This window comes from Nyctereutes procyonoides, unplaced genomic scaffold (assembly GCF_905146905.1).
Source record: "Nyctereutes procyonoides isolate TBG_1078 unplaced genomic scaffold, NYPRO_anot_genome, whole genome shotgun sequence".
NCBI lineage: Eukaryota > Metazoa > Chordata > Mammalia > Carnivora > Canidae > Nyctereutes > Nyctereutes procyonoides.
In genome coordinates this window covers 10323712-10335848 of record NW_026575129.1, presented here as the reverse complement: position 1 = coordinate 10335848, position 12137 = coordinate 10323712, and the positions used below count along the sequence as shown (strand labels likewise).

The following is a 12137-nucleotide window of genomic DNA, read 5'->3' as shown; positions in this document are numbered from 1 at the left end:
TTAAGTGTTATACGTTGTGGTTGTTTACCCTTATGATTGAATGGTTGACTGGGAGCTATGATTTGCCACTGCCATCCAGCATCACAAGAGAGAATCTTACCACATATTGTTAGCCCAGGAGAAGATCATCATTCAAAATCCAAGTATGGTTTCTACTGAATGTGTCTCACTTTCACATCATCATAAAGTCAAAAAAATCTTAAGTCAGGGACTGTTTGTTCTACCAAGATTCAACTGAAATAAATAATACATAAATAATCCTACAACTACTAAACAATTAATTTGTAATTTAATTCTCAAAAAGAAAATCTCAAGCTGAAACGTTTTCACTAGAGAATTCAACCAAATATTTAAAGAATGTCAAAACTTCACAAATTTTTCTGAAGAGCAGAAAAGGAGGGAATGTCCTACCTCAATCTGAGGCCAGTATTACCCAAATACTGAAACAAAACAAAAATATCACAAGAAAAATGCAGACTAGTTTCTCTAATGAACTTAGACACAAATTCTCAACAAATCAATAATCTAAATTCAGTAGTATCTGAAAAACATTATACATCATAACCACATAGGATTGATTCCACATATGCAAGTTTGGTTCAACATTAAAACAAAACAAAACCCCACATATCAACTAAAGGAAATAACTCTATCATATAAATTCACTAAGAATTTGACAAAATTTGACAAAATCCACCACCCACTTATAATAAAAACTCTCAGTAAACTAGAAAGACAGGTGATCTACCTTGATTTGATAGAGTATCTACTCAACTACGCACTCCCCCCGCAAAAAAACATACACTTAATACCATATTTAATAGTGAAATACTAAATGTTTTCCACCTAAACAAGGAACAAAGCAAGGATATCTACTCTTACCACTGTGAGTTGATACAGTACTAGTTCTAGCCACTGCAATAACACAAGAAAATAAAAGGCAAAGAGATTAGAGAGTATACTGTAAAAAGCCTCTAAAAACTAAAAGGTTAAAATTTTAGCAAGGTCAAAGAACACAGGATCAATGTAAAAAATCAATCGCATTTCTATGTATTGATAATGAACATTTGAAAACTGAGATAAAAAAATAATATTCACAAAATTTCTCCAAACAAAAAAAAAGTAAGTCTAAATTTAACAAGAGGCATACAATAGGACTTGATATATATACTAAAAAATACAAAATGCTGATTAAAGAAATCAAAGACCTAACTAAATGAAGACCATGTCAATATAGTACAGATGCCAATTCTCCCCAAATTGATCTATAGGTTTAATGCAATTCCTATGAGAATCTCAGTAAAATTTGTGTAGATATGGGTAAGCTTGTTCAAAAATTTATATATGAAGACATAAGCCTTTGAATAACTCAAACCATATTGAAAAGTGAGAGGAACCACTCTATTTGGTGTTATGGCTTATCTACATCTACATTGTTATAGTAACCAAGAGTGCAATATTAGCAGATGGAAACATATAAACCAACAGAACTCAATAGAGAACCCAGAAGTAAACCTACACATATATGCCCAATTGATTTTTTATAAAATTGCAAAAGCAGTTCAAAAGAGGAAAGATACTTACCTTTTCAACAAATGGGACTAGAGCAATTGGATAGCCATAGGTAAAAATATGAACCTCAATTTAAATGTATCTTTTATAAAAATAAAATCAAAATAAACTATGGACTTATCTGCAAACCATTAAAGTATAAAACTTCCATAAAGCTATCATAATAGAAAATTTTTGAGACCAATGCTAGATAAAGAGTTCTTAGACTTGGCTCCAAAAACACAACCAAAAAAAAGTAACATTAATAAATTAAGCCTCAACAAAATTAAAAACTTTTGCTCTCAGAAATACCCCAATAAAAGGAAAAAGCGATAAGCTACAGAATGAGAGTATTTGCACATAGCAGACAAAAGAGTAATATTTGGAATTCTCAAAACTCAACAATAAAACAATCCTATTGGAAAATGCACAAAAGACATGAACAAACATTTTACCAAAGAAGATATACAGATAACAAATTAGCATATGAAAAGATCTTCAACACCACTAGCCATTAGGGAAATATACATTAAAACCACAATAAGATCAGTAGACACCAAGAGAATAGCTTAAAGAAACACTTATGACAGTATCAAATGCTCGTGAGAATACAGAATCTGGACCACTCATACGATACTGGTGAGAATGTAAAAGCATCCAGCCAATCTAAAAAATAGATTGGCAGTTTCTTCTATAACTGAACATATAATTACCACACAATCCAACAACTGCACTCTTGGACATTTAACTGACAAAAATGAAAACTTATGTTTACAAAAAAACAAACAGGAATATTCATAGCTTTTTTTCCTAATAGTCAAAACTGGAAATAATCCAAATTGTTCTCCAATGGTGAATGGCTAAAATGTTATACAGCCACACCATGAAATACTCAGCAAATGTAAAGGAGCAAAGTATTGATACATGCAAGGACCTGGATGAATCTTGAGGAATTATGATGGGTTACAAAATGCTAACCCCAAAAGGTTACATACTTTATGATTCCATCTGTACAACATGGGGTTTTGTTGTTTGTTTTTGTAAAACTTTTTTTGAAATGACAAAACGAAAAACAGGTTAGTGGTTGCCAGGAGTTAGAGATAAATGGAGAGGTGAAAGAAGGGCAGCACAAGGAATCCTTGTGGTGATGAAACTGTTCTGTGTCTTTACTGTAGTGATGATTACACAATGTGATAAAACTGCATAGAACTAAAACCACATTGAACACATAAGACACACAACTGTATGCAGAACCAGTGAAATCTGAAGATGTAAATTAAATCAATGTTAATTTCTTGTTGCCATACCAGATGTTGCCACTGAGGAAAAAAAAATGGGTGAAGGACACATACTTTGTATTATTCCTTACAACTAAATTTTAATCTACAATTATCTCAAAATAAAATTTAATTTAAAAATCTGAGAGATAAATCAATATCTAGGTAGGTGGGTAGACACGGATGGAGGAGAGATACGTGCTTTATATAAGTGTCTTAGCTGTGAACCGAGTCTAATAGGTTATACCTACAAAGCCTTAAAAGAGTTAAGAATCTCTAGGTCTTTCCCTTAAGCTTCAGACAGATATGTAAGAGAAGGGGAATTTTAAAAGTAACACTGAGAGAGCTTCCAGTTGGTGAACACACAGAGGTGGGAGAGTGGCTAGAAAGAGTAGCATCTCCAGACAGGGCATGGAAACTCTGTATCCTTCTCCACATACCTTGTCCAATGCCTTGCCTTCCATTGTTGTTCCTGAGTTCTATCTTTTGTATTAAGCTGATAATCTAGCTTGATAAAACCTTGATGAGGTGTTTATCTTACTTATCCAGACCAAATAATAATAAAATACACACATACACACACACACACACACACACACACACAAGTAACACTGAATATTACAAGGAACACAGAATGAATACAGAAATTTTGCTGAAGTAATGTCTCCCCCACAGGATTTCCCATGGGTACCATCATGGTCATATATAGGACCTTTTCAAGCTATAATACTCAAACATGCATTTAAATAATTTTTCCACCTTTCAACACACGTATAGCCAAAAAAGGAGAAATAAACCACTAACATATAAGGAAAGAAGGTAAAGTACATGGAAAGTTTTTCTTTCCTACAGTGGAAGATAGGAAATATAAACATGAGGACCCTGTTTCTCAAGTAGTAAATGTGCATCTGACCTGCATCAGAACCAGCCAAAGCCATTGTTAAAGAGACGGGGTTACTCAAAGTGTCAGTCAGCTCGGACTGTCATAACAAAAACCATACTGGATTGCTGAAACCACAGAAATTTATTTTCTCACAGTTCTGGAGGCCCGGTCTAAGATTAAAGGGCCAGCAGAGGTACTTTTTAATGAGGCCAGTCTACTGGGCTTCAAATGGCCACCTTCTCACTGGGGGTTCACATGGACTTTTCTCTGTGCATGTGCACTTCTGTGTCTCTCCCTCTTCTTATAAGGTCCAGTAGGATTATGGACCCACCCTTATGACCTCATTTAACCTTAATCACCTCTTTAAAGACCCTATACATATTCAGCCACATTGGGACTTGGGGTTCAACCTATGAGTTTTAGGGGAACAAAATTCAATCCGTAATACCCAGTGGTTGGCCAGCCCGGAAGTATATTCTATGAGTGAACATAATATGTGTGTATTATACTTAATGGAAGGGGACAAGGCAAAGGAGAAAGTATAGTATTGGCATCAGAATTCCAATTCTATCACTTAGTTTTCCCAACAATAAAAATGAGGAGAGTATCTGACTGCAGACCTTTGAGAATTAAAATAATCTCTGTAAAGTGCCTAGCATATATGGTAAAGGATTAGTCAATCCTAGGCCTCTGCCTTTCATCCTCTACCCTCCACCCCCAGCCCCGGCCAAATTAACTATAAATATTACTCAAATCTAAACATATCTAAAAAATTACCGGAACTGGGTAGCGCCGGTGGCCGAGCAGTCTAGCGCCGCCTGGAGTCCAGGGCGTGATCCTGGAGACCCGGGATAGAGTCCCACGCGGGGCTCCCTGCATGAAGCCTATTTTTTCCTCTGCCTGTGTCTCTGCCCCTCTCTCTCTCTCTCTCTCTCTCTCTCTCTGTGCATCTCACGAATAAATAAATAAAATCTTTTTAAAAAAAATTACGGGAACTAAATTCTGTCCCAGTTCTACCACTACCTATGTACCTTAGCCAGCCCACTCTACTTCTGCATCTAGGCAGTCTCCCAGGCGGCTTCTGCGTCTGGGCAATGAGGGTTTCCTTCATCACTAAAATACTATGTATCTTGCATACTACCTTTATGATTACAATATCAAACACCAATACTATGAAAATTAATCAAAATTCCTATAAAACTCCAGTAAAAGAGGATTACAACATGAAATTTCGATTTATTCTTTCAAATACTTTCATTCTTTAAACTCTTCCACACTATCCTCCAGTTTGAAAAATGTTATCTGCACAATATATCTGTAAGATTAATTTTACCATCTTCTCTATCATTAATGCTTCATCTTCCAAGTGGACTGTATATATTCTTTTCTATTTCTCTTCCCCCAAATGTTCACTGTTTTACTCATACAAATCACTTAATCACTGAAATGCCTAAAATCATACACCAAATCCCATTGAAATATGATCAGACATATGGAGAAGTTATCAGTAAATTGTATCTGACAACTGTTTTTAATTTAGCTCATGACTGAAATGGGTTGCAGGTGATTTCAAGATGCTACACCTACCACCCATACACTGCACAAACATTGAGCCATAACCAGCATCTATACTCCATAACTGTGATTTAAAATGAAGATAATGGTGGTCAGAAGCAAAATCTATTGTGAGGATATCTGATTCGTTTAATAAACAATTTACCGTGTTAAAGCCTAAGAGAAGAACTTGTAGGGAAGCCTGGGTGGCTCAGCGGTTTAGTGCCTGCCTTCGGCCCAGGTCGAGTCCCAGGTCGGGCTCCCTGCATGGAGCCTGCTTCTCCCTCTGCCTGTGTCTCTGCCTCTCTCTCTCTCTCTCTCTCCCCCCCGTGTCTCTCATGAATAAATTTTAAAAAATAATAAAATATTAAAAAAAAAAAAGAACTTGTAAGTACTTGCCCTTTCTCCCACCTCATCCCTCACCACTCCTATCCTGGTATTATCTGGTATTACATGTATGTGAATAACACACGAGGTAGGTGTTAACTTTGGTCCCCTCAACAAATCTCATCTCCCAGTACTGATGCCCTTGTATAGTCCCCACCCATACTAAATCCAAACTGGTTATGTTATTAGCACTGACTATTAGAACATTAGCAAACATAAGAATGCAGACGCCTGATAAGTGTTGGCCCGGTGAAGCTTGTCCTCTTGAAATGCTCCCTCCCTCACGAAACCCAGCTTCCATGCTGTGGAAAAGCTCAATCGAATTAAGTGGGGGAGGCTACCTGCACGGGGTAAAGGGAGAAAGGGAGAGAGGCAGTCATATTCCCAGCTATCCACCAGCTGGTCCAGCCATCCCAACTGATGCATCAGATTTACGAATTAAGAAGCCACCTTGGATGTTATAGCCAACAGAAGACATATGGAGCAGTCCCCATCAAGTCTAGCTCAACCTTCAGAATTAAGTGCAAATAAACACTGGTTTAGTTATAAGTAAACAACACATGTAGGCCAATTAGAACAGTTCTTGGTAGGCCGTAAGCAATCAAGAAATATCAGGAGTAATGACAGTTATTGTTAATTATTATGTCTCACCCCCACCAAGGTACATTCTGGGTTTTAGAGCTGCCATTCTCTCATTTCCCTTATGGCCAGTAAAGAGACAGGGGTAAAGCAACCAGAAAGGCCTACATTTTGCTTTCCCTTTCTTCTTCCTAATTTACAGCTGTCCTTTTTCTTCTTTTTCCAGCTCCACACACAGTGAGGAGCCCAACACGGGGCTCCAATTCAGACCATGAGATCAAGACCTGAGCCAAGATCAAGAGTCAGACACTTAAATCACTGAACCACCCAGGTACTCCACTCCTGTGCTTTTACTTTTTATCTCTACCAATCATGTTTGCCTGGTTTCCCCAGAGTGCCTAATCAATGATCCAAACCAATTCTAGCCTTTGGCTGTGCTCTGTATTCTCAGAGACTACAGGCATCTCCTTCAACCTCCTTCCAGATCACAGGTAAATAATTAAGGAGTTCAGTAGGACAAACCCTACATCAGGGTCAAAAGTTTATGCTACTTTAACTTGTAATTCTGTTTTACATGATAGAATCATTAGACAAAGGGCGTGGGGACCAATAAGGTCTTGTTTAGAAAATAAGCAGCAGGGATAACATACTTGATACTTTTCCTCAAAGACTTACTGATCCTAATTGCCTAAATTTTGTATTATTTTAAAGCCCATGACCCTTTGTTCATACTTCATTCATGATGTTTATCTTAATCTAGCCTGAATTATAGAAGTTGGTTGACTTAACTGCCTACTAGATCTGTAACTGCCCCGGAAAAGAGACTTGAGAAAATGGGCATCTTACTCATTTTTTTATCCCTTATATCAAGCACCTACTATACTGTTCTACAATGCATACAAATATGGTTTAAAAAAAAAAAAAATCTGGGTCCTGGTCAGCAACCACTCTGTACATAACTAATCTTTGCAATCCTCATCCCCCATGTTTATTAAGAAATAATGACTCACCCATAGTTATAATGCAATTAGTAAACAAAGCTAATGAACGCTACATGTCCTAACATTCACCTCTAATAATTATTTGGCTTAATTAAGAATGATTTTATTTTCGTAGAGATAGTCACATGTTTCTTAAGGAAAATAAAGGTATCCTGTACATTATTTATTTCCTTTTCCTTCAAGTTTCAGGCTTGAGAAGCCTTCATCTTAGGTCCAGGGTATGATCTAACCTGCCAGGCAGATAATATCAAAAGGCAAATGAAGCCTAGTGAAGACTGCAGCAAACTGGAGCTCAGAACTCACCTAAAAGGGGCAACACTACTCAGCTGTAGCAATCCACAAACAGGAACAGCAACCAGGTAGAGCCAAATCTTGTGATTTTGCAAGTGATGCTAGAAAGTGAGACTTCTTAAATGTGAAGTCTTCCTATTTTTAAATGGTGGCAACTAATTACTCAATGTTCCAAATACACCAAGAGAAAGCAATATATATCTGTGGGTTGGATTCAGTCCAAGGGCATCCTGCTACTGCAGGCTCAGAATTTAAAATCTCTACATATAATTGAAGGTGGATTAAGGGGAAAACACTCCTTTTACCATCACCCTCACTTCTAAAGCAAAGAGAAAAAATAACCAGGAGCACTAAAAGCAAGTAAGTTCATAAAATTAGAAAGTGACCCGTGACAAACTCCTTTAACTTTTCTCTCTCTTGAAAAAGCAATCTGCGGGAATTTTAGATACAGAAACTTCTACACAGCATAAAAATACATAGGAAGAATGTTATGCTTTTTAAATTTTCCTCAAAACTTGTAAAAGGAAAATATTCAAATAAATAGTTAAAACTATATAAACTTTTCTGTCCTTAACCAAACTAATGAAAACCCTCGGTAATAAACATGAGACAATGACTCACCATGCACACAGAAAAACAAGGCACAAAATACTAATGGCAGTAAGGTATTTGCATTTGTCCATCCATATATCGTCATTTAACGGCTCTTGTGACCAACAGCACCAAACTAGCTGGATACAGGGTTGAACTCCATGTGCAAGGGAACCCTACTCTAACAAACCACTGTGGACTCAAACCTGTGACCTGAACCCCTTAATATCATACTATGCAATAACTAAGGTGACCACTCACTAGTAAACAAATATTCACTTAGTCCAAGAACATTTCTTCAGTACCTTACAAAAGATTTGGCATTAGTTAACCAAATCGTTAAAGACCTTTAAAAATATGAATTCACAGAAAAGATCTGAACTTCATCTCTAAACCTACTTAACCTGATGGAAACCTTTATGAAGTCATAATTTTTAATATAACTAACCATGGTAGCTAGACCTCTGGAGTACGAACCATTGCCTAAAGTAACTAACTATCACTGAGGGAGTTCCCTGTACCAATAGAATTAGTAGGCAATTTAATGGCAATAAAATATTACTGTTACTTTGGGATACTATTTACTGAACACTTACTATGTGCCAAGCACTGTGCTGACTGAATACTTCAGGGTTCTCATTAAACCTTAAGAACGATGGTATGACGGAGGTACCATTATTATCCCCATTCTACAGATGGGGAAACTGACCTTTCCAAGATCTCACAGCTATAAGTGGTAGAGTCAGGATTCCAACCCAAATCTTGCCTAACTTCAGAATTTGCACGCTTAAACACTACACTGTATTGCCTCCAGTGACTCTGGTTTGATATCTAAGATAAAGAAAAGAGGGTAATTTGTACTCCTCAGTGACAAATTTAAAAAACATACTTGAAATGGAGGATACTTTTCAGAACATTTACGATTCTCATATATACAGTCATGCAAGTATTATTTTTATTCCCAAATATATATTAATGATGATGGAAACCTCACACAATAGACTTCTAAAAATTTTTCCAAATACTCCTTCATGTTTATCCTGAAAAATCTAATGGGAACACTATATTTTCTGCCCAGTTTTGCTGTGAACCTAAAACTGTTCCACAAAATCACTTCTTTTTAAAAAAATTTATAACTGCAATATACAAATATGCCTAATATAACTCAGTTACGAACACTGGCAAAAAAAGACTGCCTTCTTTCAGTATGAAAAGTTGCACTTTATTATAACCCTAGTGCTGAGCATGGAGTGATGTAGTGAGCACTTAAATATTCACTGATTCTTTCAAAAAGGCGTGAAGGTGTGTAAACAGTGCTGTAAAATTCAAATTTTTCGCACTCCCAGAACACCTTCAGAGGTCTATAAAACAAACACATAACATGGTAAGTTGGAATAAAGTCAGACAAAAAAATTAAACTCTTACTGCGCAGTATACCACGGCTGACACAAATCAGGCTACTTTTACCTTTCCCCCTCAAGTATCAAAAGATGTAGCCCTAAGTTAAGAATGGATTGTCACAGAATCTTTTTCTAATCATTTTCTAAGTCCTTTCTAAATCCTCCAAAGCTTATCCAAAACAAACAAACAAATACTTTCAATTGTCCAGAGTGAATGTCATCAAATGAACCAAATATTTTTTCCTCTGATACACCAAGGCTGTCGAAATTCTAAAGGTCAGATAATAGCTGACGTGAAGGATCCGTAAGAACGGTTTTGCCATCTATTACCCCTTCCCAGTAACACTCTCCTCTCATCAAGGTCCACCTTTACAAACACACACCTATGTTCGCTTATGGAGGGAACAAGGGGAAGGTACTCACCGTGTGAAAAAAGCCATTTGCCCTAAATGTTCTGCAATATACCGTCGAAACTGATTGTCAAATGGAACACTGCACTGGCCACCAACAAAGTACTGAAGTATTGACGATCTTACTTGAGAACTGTGCTTACAAAGTGTCAACTATAAAAAGATCAGGCTGTTATCAATAAATGGGAATTTCACGGCCTAAGTTACAGACACCGTAAGAGGAGAGAGACCCTTCACCACACCTGTGATTCGCAGAACTCCTTTCCTTTCTCGCCGACCCACAGCTTCAGGAGAGACCCGAAGACACTTCTGCATCGCTCTGCCTCCGAAAGGTTGGGGATGCACAGCACCACAAAGACAAAGCCTTCGGACCGGTGCATGTTTAAAATGGTCATCAATACAATACCCCTTCGAATACTTGCATACCCAAAGCCTTATGACTAACGATAACCTGACTTCAACAGGGAATGCACGCACAGGCTCAGAGAGACTCTACGGCCCGGGCAGCTGCAAGCTCAGCTCAGCCCCGGGGACGCAACCTCGACTTGGAAAAGGCAGCACCGTATCCGGTTCCCGAGGGATACACATGCCCCCCCCCACCCCCCACCCCACCCCCCCTTCTCCATGCTTTCCTATCTCAAAAACTTCACTTCTTCCCAGGGTCTAACCAGAAAGATGCAAAAGACGCCGAAGGGAGCGTGCATGCCCTCAGGGAAGAGGAGCGATCCAATCAAGTCCCGACGCACGCCAACCCCGAAGGCTCCAAACTTTTTCACCGTCGATCGCAACTGCAAGAAAAGCAGCAGGTCCTAGGGGTTCCCACTTGTGCCCAGGAGGCCGCGTGCACTTACTGGTTAGTCGGAGGCGCGGTCAGGGGGATGGCCACCTCTTCCTCCTCGTATTCGGGTCCATCCAGGGAGTCCCCTTCGTCCACGGTTCCCAGGCCGGCGGCGCCCAGGGCGGGCAGCTGAGGCGGCGGCGGCGGCGGCGGCAGCGGGGGGAAGGCGCCGCCCGCCCCGAAGGTGTCCGCAGCCAGCGAAGCGGTGCCCTTGGCGAGGGCCGGCTCGCCCCCGGCCCCGGCGGCCCCGGCGGCCCCTCCCCCTGACAGTCCGGCTCCCCCCACGGCTCCCGCCCCCGGCCCGGCGCCCAGCGCGGCCCCGCCGGCCTCCGGCAGCCCGGAGCAGGCGACGGCTGGCACGGGCAGCGCGCCGGGCATCCTCACCCTGCACGCCGCCGGGCAGGCGCTCGAGCCCGCGGCCGCGCCGCCCCCCGCCGCCCCGGCCGCCACCGGGCCGCCCTCCTCGCTGCCGCCCTCGGCCGCCATCATGTTGAAGCCCGCTCCGCTCTCCGCGCTACGCTCGCCCGGGAGCCCCGGGGGCCAGCAGGCCCGGGCTCCCAGCCGCCCCACCCGGGCGCGTCCCCCTGGCGGCTCCCCGGGCGGAGGAAACGACAACAAAAGGACCGAGCCCGCCGCCGCGCCCCCTCCTCGGGCCACAGCCCAGGCTCCGGAGCGGCCCGGGTTACGGGAAGCCGAGTGGGCAAAAAACCTACCGCCGGCCCCAACGCCAACCCGCACCTTCAGCCTGCACACCCACACTCACACACATGCACACTAGTGAGAAACTTCCTGGCCGCGCGAGAGAGGAAGGGAAGCACAGAGGAAGCGGCTGGCGCGGCTGCCGCCCGCTCGGCCACGGCCGCCGCCGCCGCTTCACCACCCCAGTTCCGGCCACCCCCACCGCAGCCACCGCCGGTGCCGCTGCTGGGGCCCGGGCCGCGGCGGCCGCTGCATCCTCCGCGGGGCTGGAGGCGGGAGGGGTGGGGAGAGGAGAGGAGAGGAGAGGAGAGCAGAGCAGAGGAAGGGGGCGGGGGGCGGGGAAGCGGGCCGAGCGGCTGCCGACCTGGAGCGCTCGCGGAAACCGACTAGGGAGAGAGGGAGAGGAGAGAGAGAGAGAGAGAGAAAGGAAGGCGGGGCGCCGGAGGAGGAGCCAGCCGCGGGAGGAAGGGCGGGGAGCAGGGCCGGGGCGGTTGTGCGCAGGCGCGGCCCTGGCGCGGGGGCGAGCGCGCTGCTGGGCCCGAGGGAAGGAAGCGGCGGGGGCGCGCGGTGCGGGGGACCGGCCGCGGGGGGGCGCTCGCCCCCCCCCCCCCCCCCCCGCCCGGGGTCAGTGTGCGCCGCGGAGGGGCGGACGGAGGGCGGAGGGCCCGGCTCCGCG

General features: G+C 42.4%; 1 protein-coding gene across 1 annotated transcript in view; it reads right to left on the bottom strand.

The window, feature by feature from the left end:
* RASA1 (RAS p21 protein activator 1) overlaps positions 1-11765 on the bottom strand; it is a 109098-nt gene extending 97333 nt beyond the window's left edge. The window contains exon 1 of the mRNA XM_055342312.1: positions 10776-11765. Within this exon, the coding sequence (XP_055198287.1) occupies positions 10776-11251 (476 nt within the window). The 5' untranslated portion in view covers positions 11252-11765. The remainder of the gene's footprint in view (positions 1-10775) is intronic.
* Between the last annotated feature and the right edge of the window lie 372 nt (positions 11766-12137).